At 37.6% G+C, this 14,933-nt stretch overlaps 1 protein-coding gene across 1 annotated transcript in view; it reads right to left on the bottom strand.

Annotated features, from left to right (window-relative positions):
• AFF3 (AF4/FMR2 family member 3) overlaps positions 1–14,933 on the bottom strand; it is a 525,761-nt gene that overhangs the window by 275,732 nt on the left and 235,096 nt on the right. Inside the window, exon 7 of the mRNA XM_029938501.1 lies at positions 1,364–1,411. Coding sequence (XP_029794361.1) covers positions 1,364–1,411 — 48 coding nt within the window. The remainder of the gene's footprint in view (positions 1–1,363; positions 1,412–14,933) is intronic.

The following is a 14,933-nucleotide window of genomic DNA, read 5'->3' as shown; positions in this document are numbered from 1 at the left end:
AAGTGTCAGATTTCTAACATAACTTCAGAAATGATAATAAAGGATAAGAATAAGAAGTGTAGGATTTTATAAATAGTGAAACTGGTGTGTTCTGCTATTAGCATTTTGCTGACATCAATACCATAACCAATCAAAGGAAGATGGCTTTAACATTGAATAGTTGGATCGCAAACATGAAAGAATGTCAAAAGAGAAATAGGACAAGCATATCAGCACTATGCACTATTTGTTGTTTAATCTGAAACAAAGCTCCAGGTTAGAGATAATAGAGATATAAAATACACTATGTATTTTATTTAACATATATTAAATGCCAGAAATGAAGCTACCTACTTTGACAACTGTTTTCTATATAAATCTGTCAGAAAACAAAACTCATTATGAACTCAACAGATCAAACTTCAATTCATTATTTTTGTTAACTTAGAGTTAAAAGGTTTATTTATGAAATAATGCTTTCCAGGAAGGGGGGAAAAAAAACCCTGTCTCTGAAAACAATTTGATGATTAATGCAAAATTTTAAACCAAATAATTATATTACTGTCATTCATTAGCAATTCAAGAAAAAGTGTGTAGGATGTCCAAAAGTTCGAAACATATTAAAATAAAGGTTTTTTTCTTTGTAGGGAATTGCCATCCCATCTGGTCTAATTTGTCTTGGTGTTTTGCCCAGTGTAATATCAGCTTTCTGAGAATGTAAATTATCAAGTTACTCCCCTGAAAAAATATGAGTGAGGAAAAAATATGGGTTGAAGATGACATCCTGATTACAAGTTTGAATAATCAGGAAAACATTAATATGGCAGGAAAGCCCAACTTAGGTGAATCTGGGTGTGAAACCAGTTCACGGAGGGTAGCTACTAGAAATGATGATGATGAAAAGGACAGTCTCACAGAGAGTAACAGGCAAAAATGCAAAACAATATGGAAATAAATCTCCAGACACGAGTGCTTCTGATTCTAATTAAGTTTAGGAGAAAACTAACAAGGTAACCCTTGCCTGACTGGGAAGTACAGACTATTAAAGGATGCTTTTAAATAGTAGGGTGACAAATGGGGGCATCCAAATATAAGCACAACCATATTTTTCATCTCAACTCTGTTCTTCTGTCTTGTAGCTGATTACTTTAATACAGTGTCACCTCAGCACTGGGTTGATGTGTAGCTCTTAGATTTTGAAAAGAAGAATTGCTTTTGTAAAGCGACATTTGGGCAACTATATGATTGCCTTCAGAAAAGGTAAATGTCATACAAGAAGCAAACAAGAGCCTCCTTGGACAACATAGTCACATGCCGCCTTCTATTTGGAATCTAGTCCAACCAATTGGTAAGATTTGTTAGAAAGAAAAAAAAAAGTCCTTACCCGAATTATTTCTTCAACACAGCTGTTTGTGTCTCCAGATCTACTCTCCTGAAAGCAAAGGAAAAAAACACCAAATTAGGCCTTAGAGCACAGATTTATGGTTAAAAAGAAAAGATGACACATAAGCTTCTAAACTTGAGTTTGCATCAGGGATGCCTGATGTGGGGCTTACTGATGAGCTCCTTTCCTTAATGGGGCAGTGGCTATGACTGCTCCTGACTCCTCTACGGCACAGCAGACAGTCAGCCAGGGGCACTGCATACACCTGACTTTCAGCTCAGAGACCTCCAGTCACGGCCATGCTTGGCAGGGCAGGCTCCTAGGAGGATAACAGCCGATGGGCAGGTGTGAGCTCTTCACCTTGGGCTCTGTCATGTGGGGAAATGTGGCCTCCACTGCAAAAGTGGAACCAGTTCACCCACCAAATATGTGTACTGGCTTTGCTGAGTACAGTGGCTTATTAAGGCTTAAGTAAAAGTCCATTCCCACTTTTTACGTAAAAGTCTGGTAGTTCCACCATCCTCAAAGCCCAGATTTACTGGTTTGATGAGCAGAAAACTGAAAGACCAAAAGGAGAAACATCCTCTCAACATTCGCAAAGCATGCTGGGTGTCATACTCCATAGCCACTTGTTCTGTGACCCACACTGCCCTGTGCTGTGGAGATGTTAAGGACTCTGAGGAATGGTGGCTTCAGGTCAGAGCCGACACTGGGGAGCATTTTAAGATCCAGAGATGCTGTGTGGTTACTGCTGGTTCCATAGCTCAGAGCGCAGGAAGTGGTATGGTGGGGACATGAAAGCAGCATCTGCTGGTAGGAGTGTCCACTGTGGTCTCAGGGAGCTACTTCCCCTGGCCTTTTAATTCAGTGAGGTTGGCCACAGCTCAGCATGACATTCTAGAACAAGGCTGTCTTCAGTCTTCTCCAAGCCCACTTTCCTGTCCTCTTCACTGTTCTCTCTCCAACAGGAAGCAAGTGTGCCCCTTCCTGGGTTTCCTGGTTAATTCCAAGTCAGCCTGCAGATCACAGGTCAGTCAGGACTTCCTCAGAGCAGCCATAGCTAAGCCTGGAGTACTCCTCCTCAGTGTATTTACCTCTTCAGAGCACTTACCATACTCAATAACTAGCTCCTTTCTGATATCTCCTCCCCACAGAACATACACGCCACAAATTCAGGGGCTCTGTGTCTTTTCAGCTGTGCTTCACACAGTCTTGGATATGTGTGGTAAATGTTGGCTATATGACACTGCACAAAGAAATGAAAGACCCTACTTCCTGTAGTCTTAGAAATGTGTGGAGTACCGTAAATGGCTCCAGGACTTTGGAATGTTGCAAAGACTCTGCCAAAGAGCACACCTTTGCACCCTCCCCACCCGTGTGTGCCACTCCACCCCCTTTATCCGGTGGAAGAACACTCTGTTTGAAATATTCTACCCTTCATGCTGGGTAAGGGAGCAGAGTGAATGAAGAATGAAGATATATGAAGTTTGAAAAGGTCCCACACAAGATTGAGAGAATTTGTCCAATTCCCTTAATGGAGGCCCACAAAGTTTACATGACTGCCCCTTGCCACATAACAGCAGTGCCTGGACCAGAACGGAGCTTTCCCCAATCCCAAAGCTGTGCTTGAAATATCTCTAATCTGTTAGCAAACCTGAGCTCATTTGTCAAAGGTATTTCATTACCAAGGTTTATATAAGTTTAGAAACTTCGTGTGTGTGTGTGTGTGTATGTGTGTGTGTGTGTGGTAAAATATGTAAACATGAAATTTGCCATTCTAACCATTTAAAAGTGTATAATTTACTGGCATTAAATACAGTCACAATGCCACCATTATCTAGTTCTAGAAGTTTTTCATAACCCTGAATGGAGTTCCCATACCCCTTCAACAGGAACTCTCCATTCTTCTCTCTCTCCAGCCCCTGATCACCATAACTTTCTGTTTTGATGGATCTTTGTATTCTGGATATTTCATGGAATAAATGGAATATAAATGGAATCATAAAATACGTAGGCTTTTATGTCTGGCTGGTTTCATTTAAGATAATGTTTTCAAGGTTCCTCCTTTTTTTTTTTTTTAGTTTATTTATTTGGGTGAGGAGGAGCAGAGAGAGAAGGAAAGAGGAAATCATAAGCAGGCTCCATACTGTTAGTGTAGAACCTGATGTAGGGCTCAATCCCACGTACCATGAGATCATGACTCGAGCCCAAATCCAGAGTCAGATACACAAATGACTGAGCCACCCAAGCACCCTGGTTCATCCATATTATAGAATGTATCATACTTCATTCTTTTTTATGCCTGAATAATATTCCACTATATGGATATACCACATTTTGCTTATCTATTCATTAACCAATGGACATTTTGACTTTTCCACTTTGACTATTATGATATCACTTCTACAAACATCCATGTACAAATTTCTGTTTGAACATCTGCTTTCTGTTTTTTGGGGTATATAATTAGGAGTTTAATTAGTGGGTCATATGGCAATTCTATGCTTAGCTTGTTGAGGAACTGCCAAACTGTTTTCCACATAGCTATTTTACATTCCCATCAGCAATATATGGAGGTTCTAATTTCTCTACATCCTCACAAATACTTGTTTATTTTTGGTTTTGCATTGTTTTGTTTTTCATAGTACCCATCCTACTGGGCATAAAATAGTATCTCATTACAGGTTTGATATGCATTTTCCTAATGACTATTGATGGTGAGCATCTTTACATGTGCATATTGGTCATTTGCATATCTTTTTGGGGAAATGTCCTTTGCCTACTTTTTAACTGTTTTTTGTTTGTTTTGTTTTTAATGATTGTTTGTTGTAAGAGTTCTTTATATATTCTGGATCCTTAACCCTTATCAGACATATGATTTGCACATATTTTCTTGCATTCTATGGATTACTCATTTTCTTGGTAGTTCAAGGATGTACATAATTTTTAGTTTTGATGAAGTCCATTTTATCTATTTTTCCTTTGTTCCTTTGCTTTTGATGTCATATCTAAGAAATCATTGCTAATTCCAAGGTTCTGAAAGATGTACCCATGTTTTCAGTGTTTTACAATTTTAGTTTTTATATTTAGGTCTTTAATCCAATAGTTTGAGAACTTTAGGGAAAGTTTGTTTCCTTATGGATTATTTGCTAAGTTTTAGTTAAAATAGGAACATTCTCTTTGTATAAATTACTCCATGTTGGTTCATCACTAAAAGATTATGAACAAAATGCATAAGGCACAACCATTGTTGCTCACAGTGCATGAACACAACATATATGTCTAAATCAAGAACAGACTAAAATAGTATGGCAGGATTAGGAGAACCACATGCTTTTAATAATATTTCATTATCTTTTCCTACACCCATGCCTCCTGTTTTCCCAAAAAGTTCCAGTTTGGTGACATACATCTAATAACTCTCTCCTCTCATCCCCAGTGCCTTATCCTAGGACTGCTCTAGAAACTTCACCATTCTAACACTCCAATCAAACTGGGTCAAAGAGCTCTTCTTGGAACCTTCCCAAACCTACTTACTTTCTTTACAGGACAGCCTGAGGCAGTCATCACAGAGGCTGTATGGTAAAGTCTCAGTCCGGCCAGGGCTCAGTGGTGTTTAAAATAAGCTCCTTTCGAGTTCAGTAGTGGGGATAAGTGGTCTCAATTGGAAAATCTGTCTTCAAACTCACAACCATTTCTCTTATCCTACTTCTAAGTCCTACTTCTTTTCTACTGCATAACATACTGTCAGAGTAAATGCTAAGTTCCCATGTACTTTCTATTTTCCACCTTAAAATGGTCAATCAAGAAACACTTGACTTCATGTTCACCTGGTAGACTCACCCAGATACACAAAATACTAAAAAGATTCTTTAAAGTAAACTTTGGGTTGACTCCTTAAAGATATATTTTCTCTGAACACCACACTTTAATTTCATTTGAAGTGATTTATATAAATGACAGGTTGCTCTTATGGATATTTTCTCCCTGTACTCCTATAAATTTCCACTATCCTATTCTAAAAAGGGGATTCACTGAGAGAGAAATACAGTATAGATGCCTATAGATGGAGTATGCAAGATTAATACACTGGGTCATTTCATTGACTGCTCCAACCATGAGTTTTGATGATCTGGACAGACATCAGGTCATTCTCTACTGGGAGAGACCCTCATTAAAGCTGAGAAAGTATCAGGACTGAAGCCAGGACAAACGACTTCGAATGACAGTGTCAGGGAACCCTGGGCTTAAATTACAGAATGGAGAGTCCTTGGCAGAGGAAATCCTGGGCCTCCTCTGGAACATTTCTTACTCCTGGAGACACGTAGGGACCTAAGAAGGGTACCATCTTGAATCTGAATCTCTAGGACCTCATCTTGGTTGCAGTGGGTCTGTGAGGCACAGGACTGCAGAAAGTCTGAATTGGAAGGAACCTTAGAGCTCATCTGAGGCCAGTTCAGTGAGTTTAACAGATGGAGAAACTGTGGCCCAGAGAAGTGAAAGATTTTGCCCCAAATTCTTCTGGCAAGAAGGGGCAGCCAAGCTGCCACACTCATTTCTTCAATACCAGTTCAGTGCATTTTCTACTGTCATCTTGTCTAAGATCAACCTTTAAAACTGGCACAATTTGAGGTCACTGTTATGCTTGAAATACAGAAATTAAAGCATCTGGAGAGTATTTGGGTAAATTCCCATGCTGCACATTATCCAATACTTAGTCACCCTGTGTCCTACTAACTTCCAACATCACATGTATAGACCAAAGGGGGAAAAGACAGGAGAGAAAGTGGACAGAAAGGGTTAAAACCACAATTCCTTATGTGACATTAACAGATTGAAGACAAGCATTTTTGTCCCCTGAAACTGGAGGAAAGAATCCCTACTTATTCTTTTCCAATTACACAAAAGGGGGTGGGCAGGTGGGATTGGAGTGGGCAAGGGGTGAGGGTTTGGGGGAGACTGGAGGGCCTTTCACCTTCTTGACGTCTTTCTCAAATCTGGTTTCAGCTGCAGTCGTGTACTTTGATTATATTTATGTTTTCAAAACTTTCAGTGTTTATGAACCAGATTAAACATGCATGTAATTTACATCTCTAAATTTGTGTTTATATTTTTCACAATAAAGTTATTGCTTTCCCTGGAAAGGTACCCACTGAGAAGGAGGACTGCACAATGCACATTTTAATTACTTTATATTTTTTTAAGGGTTTGTAACTGTTGTTTCATGCTGAGTTGCTGAGCCGTTGCTCCATATTTACTGTGACTTTGATGAACCCACCCCATTTCCTATCATTATGTTTTGAAATCTGTCATAACAGTCTCACCTCATTGAACCTCCAACTAAACTTCAATTAAAAGCTAGCAACCCCAGCTGATTCTCCTGTTCTACAGCCTTGTCTATCACGTTCCTTTTTCACAGAACTGCTTTGCCCAAATCCTACCACTTAAAAATACACACCACACACTCTGCCAGGGAAATGTAAGGAGCTAAGCTGTGGGAAAGTGGAGCTGGAGAAATAGCCAGGAGCATCCTATCAGTGAGAGCAGAAGTCCCTAATTACCATGCTAAGCACAGAGCCCTGGAAGAAGCAAGCAAGGCTTAAGGAGAAAAGACTCGATCAAATCAGTGGGAAATGGCATTTTGCTGCATAGATGAAGCTGTGCACGTCCTATTTTCAAAAATAGTTTAACTCTTCATCGGACACATTTAAGACAGAACTTTCATTCTAAAATAAAGCTACTTTAAAGACATGCCTTTGCTTGTCTGCAAGCACTCCAAAGGCCCTCGAGCATTTTAGAAGTTGTTTATCACATGCACACTCTTTAATACTTCTGCTGAAGTATTTTAAAACTAGTCTTACTATTTTTGATTTACAGAAAACTGAGTTACAAAGAACCATCAATGCCACCAGGGCAGTGGCCAGGACGTAAGCTCGAATTCAGGGATCATCGTAATCCCATGAGAAGCTCATCCACTGGCGGGACCCCCAGCCTCACCTAAGGCCAAGGTCACCTGCAGACAGGGAGGCAGCCAGTTAGTTCTCTCTCCGATTCAGCCTGTCTTACACCCAACCTAACTCCTCCCCTTTTGAGGGCTGCACTCTGCTCCCACCCACACTAAAAACCCTCTTCATCCCTCTTCAGGCCCCTCTTATCCCCTGAATCTGCTCTTTTGCTCTGCTGCTCACATCCATCCCTTTCTCTCTGCCTCTACTGTCACACCATCACTGAGACATTTATGCACTGACAGGAAAAAGAGAAATAAGAAAAAGATGTACAAAGGTATATATAAAAACGCAAACAAAATGAGGACAGACGGTGCAATATTAATATCAACTAAAGGACGGTTCATAGGAAAAAAACACCAAAAAAACAAAAAACAAAAACATTAACTGGAGAGCACAATACAGAATGAGGAAAAATATAGTCCAGGCAAGTAAGACAGCATCAAAATAAGGTCTGCTAGGAAAAAGGCAGAGAAACAGAATTATTACGGTTGGAAGTGTTTAATCCACCCTTATCATTCCTAATAGACAAAGGATGCTGCACCCTCCTCCAAAAGAAACTATATAGAGGGATAGAAAATTTGAGAAGTTAACTAAAATGTATAAAACTGAATTGTTAGATATTATGATCTTAGATGGGAATCCCAGCTTTCCAGGCACACACGAGACAGGCAGCGGCTGCAGCAGTCATCTACTGAGCTACGGTAGGGTGCAAAAAAATTCCACAAAAGCAGTTGTTTTATAGCTCAGGCTCTTGAACCACAAGTTATCAAAACAATGGAGCTACAAATTAAACACCATACAGATATAAAAATCTTCTAGAATTCCTGGAATAAAACAAATATCACACACTTATAAATAAAATACCACAAAACAAAATTATGGGACACCCCAAAATATTCTTAGAGAAAAATTCACACACTAAAAAATTATACTATGGTTTAAAAGAAAATGTGGATGCTAGGCAATCAATTAAAAATTTAAAATCAAGAGAAATATAAAAGGGAGAAAATAACACATAGGGAAAACCAATGAAATATTTACAACATAAAAATCAGTAGAGTTTACAAAGTCAAAATATAATTTATTAAAACAAAAACAAAACATGCCACCCAAGACAAAAATAGGAAGTCACTTAAAAATCTTTTCAATGAAAAGAATGCCCAAATAAACATAATTTGATATAAGAAAAGGATAAAATATATGGAAGGGATTATAAGAAGATATTGATATTGATATTAAAAAATATAATACAAAAATGAAAATTTTCAATGAAACTGGCAACTTTCTGGGGGAAAAAGGATTTAAGAAATAAAAGAGATTGGAGTTATAACCCTGAGAGTGCAGATTAAATTAAAATTAAAATTAGCTTCAAATATGGCTTCAAATCAGATAGTTTTAAAGTGAAGAATTTCAAACTTTCAAGGGAAACTAATTCCATATATTTTCTTTTCCAGAGTAGACAGTAATGGAAGCTATGAGTGATTTTATTAAATTAGCTTAAAAACCTAAGAGAATAATCAATATCCCTTATGAAGATAAATATAAAATCCTCAACAGATTGTTAGTAAATATAATTCAATAAAATATCACAAGAATTAGTGGGGTTCTGGAATGCAAAATGATTTAATATTTAATTAGGGCCTTTGGAAGTACTGTATCACTGAGGAAAATATGTAAAACTGGGATTATCTGCATCTACAGATGTTTGATCATATACTTAGAAAAATCCAAAAGATTTTACTGTGAATCTTATTAAAAAGGGACGTTAAAAAGTGTTGGATACAGGGGCGCTGGGGTGGCTCGGTTGTTTAAACAGCCACCTCTTGATTCCAGTGCAGGTCATGATCTCATATGGGTGAGATCCAGTCCCAAGTTGACCTCTGTGCTGACAGCATGGAGCCTGCTTGAGATTCTCTCTTTCCCTCTCTCTGCCCCTCCCCAGTATGCACTCTCTCTCTCTATCTCAAAATAAATAAATAAATAAACTTTAAAAAGAGTGCTGGATATGAACTAAAGAGCTCAATACCTCTTCAGTGTAGCAGTAATAAACAATTAAAAAATATGAAAAAATTCCCACCCACAATATCAAGAAAAATAAGGAAGAACCTTCATAAGAAATGTTTAAGACCTATGAGAAAAATCTTCAGAATTCTATTAAATTTTACAAAACAACATCTGAAAGGGTCCAAGCTAGACTTCTCAAGTCTAATATGTAACATAAAGCCAAAAAAATATATCAAGAGAAACAAACCACAAACTGCATTAAACTTAAAAAAAATTGAGATGAAAGTCACATAACATAAAGTAAACCACATTAAAGTATACAATTTGGTGGCATTTAGTATTACTGTATTTAGACAATACAGTAAATCACAATCACCTCTAATTCCAAAACATTTCCATCAGCACAAAGTAAAATGCTATACTCACTAAGCAGTTCCTTCCCATTCCCCTTCACATTAGCTTTTTATTTATTTTTATTTTTTTATTTTTTAAAGTTTATCTATTTATTTTGAGAGAGGGACGGTGGGGCAGGGCAGAGAAAGCAGGAAAGAGAGAACTCCAAGCAGGGTCTGCACTGTCAGTGCAGAGCCCTGCGTGGGGCTGGAACTCACGAACTGTGAGACTGCCCTGAGCCGAAATCAAAAGTAGGATATTTAACCGATTGAGCCACCCAGGTGGCCCCACATTAGCTTTTTAAATATGATTATATTGTATTAACAAATACCTTACTGAACTGAAAAGAACAGAATGAGAAAACCATTGATAAATATCATTTATTTTTATGAGTAAATTTTATAGTGGATATGGTGTCTCTTATTTATGTGTTTATGGCCAATTCCTAGCAGAGTACTTTGCACAACATAGTAGGCTCTTGATGATGTTTGTTGAATGAGTAAATAAAAGGCCAATATATTTTTAATAAGACTCATAATTATTATCTTATAATATTTTAATAAGAGACTCTTAAAAATTAAACTTTCATACTTTATAAGTAATAAGGCTGGTAATCTACATTACAAAGAGATGTCTTTGCCTTACGTGCCTCACCCCACCCAAATAAATCATCAGAGATATCTTAAAGACAAATTCTTAGAACATCAACATGTATTTACTTCATTAAAATTAAGCTTATACACATTACTGCAAAAGCCATTAGCAAGTAATGTGACTTCCCTAATCACCATACTAGTATCAGTATTAGTCTCCTATCAATAGGCAATATTACTAAAGGGTTAATAATCGATTTTCTATCAAAGTTTTAGACACGGAACAAGATCTTTCAATTATGCTATTATTTTTATAATGAAAAATAGTAACCTCAGTCAAAGCTTATAGTTAAATGTGCACTTGGTTTTCAGAAAGTTAAGTGGTCTGTCAGTGCACTGACCTTGTCAAATATCTATTGATGGCACAAAGAGATCAGAACCAGAGACAGCGGTTTTACATCTTGATCACTGATTGATATTGAGTGCTTTTCCACAGGGTCATGTCTCAATAAAGTGCCTGAATAGTGTATAGTGAAGCTGTCTTCCACTGTCCTGTCAAAGCTGGGTAAAGAAACCACGTAACAGTAATAGTGAACACATGCTTTCCACCTGTAATCTGACATTGACAAGAACACTTCAAGACCTCTGTGTTCTTTCATCTAAAATTGTGCAGTCATTACTTTGAGCGAGAGGAAGACCACACAAGTGAGTGACAGTGCTGACGTTATTAACCCTCACAGGATAGGCAGACTTGCCATTTCCTTTTTAACATTTTTCTGAATCTTGTCTTGTACCCCATCTATATAATCTAACAACAAACTATGTGTTTTTTGTAGGTAGAACTTGACAGGGCATCCTTACAACATATCTTTCTTCCTTTAAAAAAAAAATTTACTTTTGAGAGAGAGAGAGGACACAAGGGAGGGGCAGAGAGAGAGAAGGAGACATAGAACCTGAAACAGGCTACAGACTCCAAGCTGTCGGCACAGAGCCCAATGTGGGGCTTGAACTCATGAACCATGAGATCATGACCTGAGTTGAAGTTGATGCTTAGCCAACTGAGTCACCCAGGTACCTCTCCCTTTTTTTCTTAAATGATGGAGGTAAATATAAAGGAAAAGATACATTTGACCATCATTTATGGTTGGTACATAGTTTTATTTTCCAATCATGGAATTCTGAACACAAAGCCTGCAAGATGGAGAGAGTAATATGATGTGGCTGAAGAAATTAGACAACACAAGATATTCAGAAGTGGCTGCTCTACCCTGTGTCAGTAAGATAGCTGATCAATTCTCTTTCAGCCATGAAGCAAAAGGACTGCTGTAAATGGCAGAAGTGTCACTAAGTATTTAACAATATTCTGCTTGGCACATTCTATTAAGTTTACTTATGTAATTGGATAAAAGATGTAAAGGACAGATTCACAAGAAACTCTTAATATGTCTTGTCTCTTCATGAATCTTTCTCCATTATCATCTCACCTTTCCCCAAAGGTCTCAGGTCTGCCTGACCTGCAGAATAAAGTTCATTACTTCTGTGCTTGACATCAACTGATTCTGTGTATGCTCTCTGAGGAGATATACTATAAATAAAAGCTGAGTGAAGAAATCCAGCTGAAAATGAGGCTGACCCGAGAGGTGGGAGTGGGCAGCACTGAAAAGCATGAGTGTGAAATTGGTACACATTTCTATTGGTTGGTGAGGATATTTTAATACTCAAAGTTTTATATTTTTCAGAAAAAATCTACCTACAATGGCATACTTAAAGATTTTCTTCTTCTTCTTCTTCTTCTTCTTCTTCTTCTTCTTCTTCTTCTTCTTCTTCTTCTTCTTCTTTTTTTAACTTGTGCACATTTATAGCATTTTCATTCTGGACTCTGCTGATGTGGCTTTAACTGTTAGTCTTGGAAAATATTTGCAGGCTATTGGGAGGATACCTGCCATAATGGCAATGGATTTTATCTTTTCCCTTCCAATTCCAGAAAATACTCAGTTCCTTCAAAACATGTATGTGTGCCCCGGTGTAAGAGAGAGTGAGTTTGTTCATCTGGGGAACTTGGCGTACTTGGGCCTGAACCTAAATATTAATACTTTCTGCTATCAGGGTAGGGCTCAGAGGGTCCCTGAAAATACCTACTGACTCCTGAATTTCAAAGAACATCACCAGATAAAGCATCCTCTGCTGGTCTTTGCTGGGCAATTCAGGAAGAGACATGGCAGTTCCTGAGACCTACCATAAAGATGGCAGAGATGTTTTCTATGCCTATTCTGAAGCTTCTGTGTAAAGCCCAACACGAAGATAATCTCTCTGTATCTTCACACTCTCACTGGTATCACAACCTCTTGGAGTTGTAATCCAGAGGGAGAAAAACAAAAATTTTCAAAACCAAAAATTTAAATAAGAAATAAATGCCACATTCTAAATATGCTGAGATCATCATGACATGATTCTGCCTGGAGAGAATGCAGATGTTTCCTATTCAATGTTATGTATGAGATCCATGTATGAGATCCTTCAGATACTGGGAAACATTGGGAAAAAGACTATGTGCTTAGGTCACTTTTTGATTTCATAACCTTTGGCTTCTTTGGCTTTTCTCAGTAGATTGTTAGAGTCCGGAATTGATCTGTTAGGCAAATTTCTGTACCAACAATCTCACTTTTGTACAGAGAAAAATTTAACAGTTTATATATGTAATATATAAATATATATATTAAAAGGCTTGAAATCTAACTAAAACACGCTCAGGCTTATGTTGGAACAGCTTAACAACTTAACAAAAAATTATCATTTTGTCACAAATACCAATAAGAACAGTCAAATTAAGTCAGAAAGTTTGAAAAAAAATTTGTCAGATTACTCTCTATCTAACACTATGACTTAAAGGTCTACAGGAAAAGAAAAAAGAAAAAAATCATTTAATTAAGCCCTCCTTTCTACCATAATGCCAATAAATAAAGTGCCATGTTTGATTATGGACTTGATCTCTACCACTGGGAAGGTGGATGATATTTAGAAACCAGTTTCCTTTAGGCTACAGAAAAAGAATACCCCAACACTTAACAGTCATAAAGGAATAAAACATATAGTCTATTTAATAAACACGTAACCAGAGAGGGACTTGCACAACCTGTAAGGTAGTGTGAAGAGGAAGAAGGGTGGTGACAGATGGTGACCGTGCTTACTGTGGTAAGCACTCAGGAATGTACAGAACTGTTGAGTCAGTATGTTGCACACCTGAAACTAATATAACATTGTTCATCAATTATATTTGAATAATTAAAAAAAGGACAGTGACTGCATAGGTAGATGGGGTTGTGTGAAACAGCACAACATCAACAGATGCCAGAAAAAAACATAATTCAACTTCTTTTTTCTGCTTCCACATCAAGAATGATCTTCAAGTTGATAAGGAATAGAACAAACTAAAAGGGAATTCAAGGGCCAGTTAGGTGGCAATACTAAGAGAACACTTAACCACTTCACACTTGTTCCAACAGAAGTTACCTAACTTCTCTAGACGTCATGGATTTCAGTCATAAAACAGGGGTGATAACAGCACCTACTAAATATGAGCCAACACATTTATACAGGGCATTGAACAGGGCTCCTTCCACATGAGAGCTGAACACTAAATATGAAAATTATTTTATTTTAGAATTGCAAAGAGAGCATTTCCATACTTAAGAAAGGAAACAATGATTACCAGGAGCCAACATGAGTTCACAAAGGCCAGATGATGTGATCTCTACAATTTTCCTTGGTCTTCAGTATAATGTATCTGGATTCTGCAAGGTATCTGTCAAGGTCTTAGAAGAGCTCCCAGTGGGTGAGATGGAAATGTCAGAATTGGCTGTTAGTATAGTTAGATGGACCGGTAGATAACTGAATAGCTATACCTAAGAAATAAGTACCACTGAATAAATATTTTTATGTGTCTAGCATGTTCTAGATGCTAGGAATTCAAAACTGTATTTGGCAGAAAAAGGTTCCTGCCCTCATGGAGTTTAGTTTCTAATGAAAAGAGATAGTAAAATAATAAATACATTAAATAGTATACTAGAAAATGCAATGTTATGGGGGAAAACTAGAACAGAGTAAGAGGATTGGGGGTGTGGGATGGGGCATTATGTTTATAATCTGCTCATCTGGTGCACATGTTATCCCTATCGACCTAGAGAGGTTTTAACACTGGGCTATGTTAGCCCTTCCCCCACCTCCTTTCCTACCTATAAACCTGTAGTATTTTTTCCTTCCACTATGAGAACCTCATTTCTCTTAGTATTGTGTGTTTAATGTTTCCTTTCATTGCTGAGTTGAAAGCTCCATGAGTCTAGAAAAAGACAGCAAGACTGATGAGAGGTCTAAGCATTTGTGGAATAGCTGAATACAGTAGAAATAATCTGTCATGGAAAGAGAAGAGTTAAATGGGCCACACTAGACATCTTACATATTTAAAGGGCATTGTTATGGAAAAGAGTTTAAACTTATGCTAGGTCATTTGACACATGGGGTAAAGTGGACTAATGGGGGTAAAGTTACAGGGGTCATTTTAGCTTCCTGAAAGTT

Source organism: Suricata suricatta, chromosome 4 (assembly GCF_006229205.1).
Source record: "Suricata suricatta isolate VVHF042 chromosome 4, meerkat_22Aug2017_6uvM2_HiC, whole genome shotgun sequence".
NCBI lineage: Eukaryota > Metazoa > Chordata > Mammalia > Carnivora > Herpestidae > Suricata > Suricata suricatta.
This window is presented reverse-complemented; position numbering and strand designations above follow the sequence as displayed.